Genomic DNA, 1,631 nt, shown 5'->3' with positions numbered 1-1,631 from the left:
GGTATTCTGCACAAATCCACCAAGCATTGCCTTTCTCTTTCTCTATTCCCTCAGACACCAACCACCTACCAGACCATGGGAAGGTCGCAGAAATTCCTCAAGCGCTGTAAGTACCCGGTGGTAAACAACACAGGTCCAGGGGTCACCTGGCCTGGGGTTGAAATCTTGGCTTTGCTGCTTTCTAATGCATGATCCTGAGCTACTTTCCTAACCTCTTCATGCCTCAGTGTCCTCATCTGTAGAGTGGAAATAGCAAATCTCCTTTCATACCATTCTTGTAATGATCAAAAGTGCTAATGTGGGTAGGGTGTGGTGGCTCATGCCTGTAATCCCAGCATCTTGGGAGGCTGAGGCGAGTGGATCACTTGAGTCAGAAGTTCCAGACCAGCTTGACCAACATGGTGAAACCCTATTTCTACTAAAAATACAAAAAAAATTATCCGGGTGTGGTGATGGGCGCCTGTAGTCCTAGCTACTTGGGAGGCTGAGGCATGAGAGTTGCTTGAATCTGGGAGGTGGAAGTTGCAGTGAGCCAAGATTACGCCATTGCACTCCAGCCTGGGAGGTACAGTGGGACTCCATCTCACAAAAAAAAAAAAAAAAAATGGTTCTAATATATAATCCAAATGTGCTTAAAACAGAGTCTAGCATATTAAAAGGCTCTAAAAATGATATCACTATTAAATGTCCAATCATTATCGTGTAGTGCTCCCATAATAAAAATCACCACCACCACCATTTATATGAACCTCTAGAATTTCCAAAGCATGTGTCACATACATTATTTAATTTGAGACACACAGACTAGAGATAGGTGTCATTAACCCCACTTCAGAATTTCAGAAACAGGCTCAGGAAGTTTAAGAAACTTACCTGAGGTGACAAAGCAGTGAGGAGCAACCCCCAGACTCAAAAGGCAGATTCCAGAGCCCCTGCCCGTCCCCTTCACTGGGTCCTCTCCTGGACTCTCCCTCCCACCTTCCTCCTGTTCCCAGGGTCCCCAGCCTCCTACCTGGCAGGAGGAGACCAGCCAGCAGCAGTGCCATCAGCCCGCGCCCCCCCACACGCCCCATCCAGGGTGCCCGAGACGAGCCCATCTCGGACTGCACAGCCTCCTGACTGACGGCAGCTCGAGGACACCTGGGTCCTTTATGCCAGAGCTGGACATTCCCTGGGCAGGAGTCACTGTGGGGAGGGGAGGAGAGGTGGAGGGGGTGGGTGCCCTGGGGGAAGTTGGTGTGGCCGGGAGGAGCGTGGTAATCAGCCCGGTGCATCTGCCTACTCAGCAGCAGCAGTGACTGCAGTGTGGGGTACCCATGGCCACGGGGCCCTAACGATCCTGCCACCTGACAGGCCTGGCCCCGGCTCCTCATTGCCTAACCCGGAACCAGGCGCTCTGCCCCACGGCCGCCCACTCTGGGGCGGCCACTCTTGCCACGGGACCCAGCTGCCTGGTTCCTTAACTCTCCTGCCTACCCTGGCTTGGCCTGTCTCCCCATCTGCCCTCCACTCACAGACGTGGGCGTTTAAGCTTTTTTTTCCGCACTTGGGTGCCTGTTCCAGCCCCACCTGCCCAACCCCAGTGAGGTCCCATTCACAGCCCCCAATCTGCTCCTTCCTTGGGACCCCAT

The 1,631-nt window shown here is 53.2% G+C and overlaps 1 protein-coding gene across 2 annotated transcripts in view; it reads right to left on the bottom strand.

Annotated features, from left to right (window-relative positions):
- Window positions 1-1,147, bottom strand: part of CDSN (corneodesmosin) — a 4,813-nt gene extending 3,666 nt beyond the window's left edge. The window contains exon 1 of one of the 2 annotated variants that reach the window (XM_011944986.1): window positions 1,013-1,147. In XM_011944986.1, the coding sequence (XP_011800376.1) occupies window positions 1,013-1,097 (85 nt within the window). In that variant the 5' untranslated portion in view covers window positions 1,098-1,147. The remainder of the gene's footprint in view (window positions 1-1,012) is intronic. The other variant, XM_011944987.1, reaches the window with a different exon arrangement.
- Window positions 1,148-1,631: the final 484 nt, after the last annotated feature.

The sequence above is a fragment of the Colobus angolensis genome, unplaced genomic scaffold (genome assembly GCF_000951035.1).
Source record: "Colobus angolensis palliatus isolate OR3802 unplaced genomic scaffold, Cang.pa_1.0 Scaffold238, whole genome shotgun sequence".
NCBI lineage: Eukaryota > Metazoa > Chordata > Mammalia > Primates > Cercopithecidae > Colobus > Colobus angolensis.
Note: the sequence above shows the minus strand (reverse complement) of the source record. Positions and strands in the feature narration are given on the sequence as shown.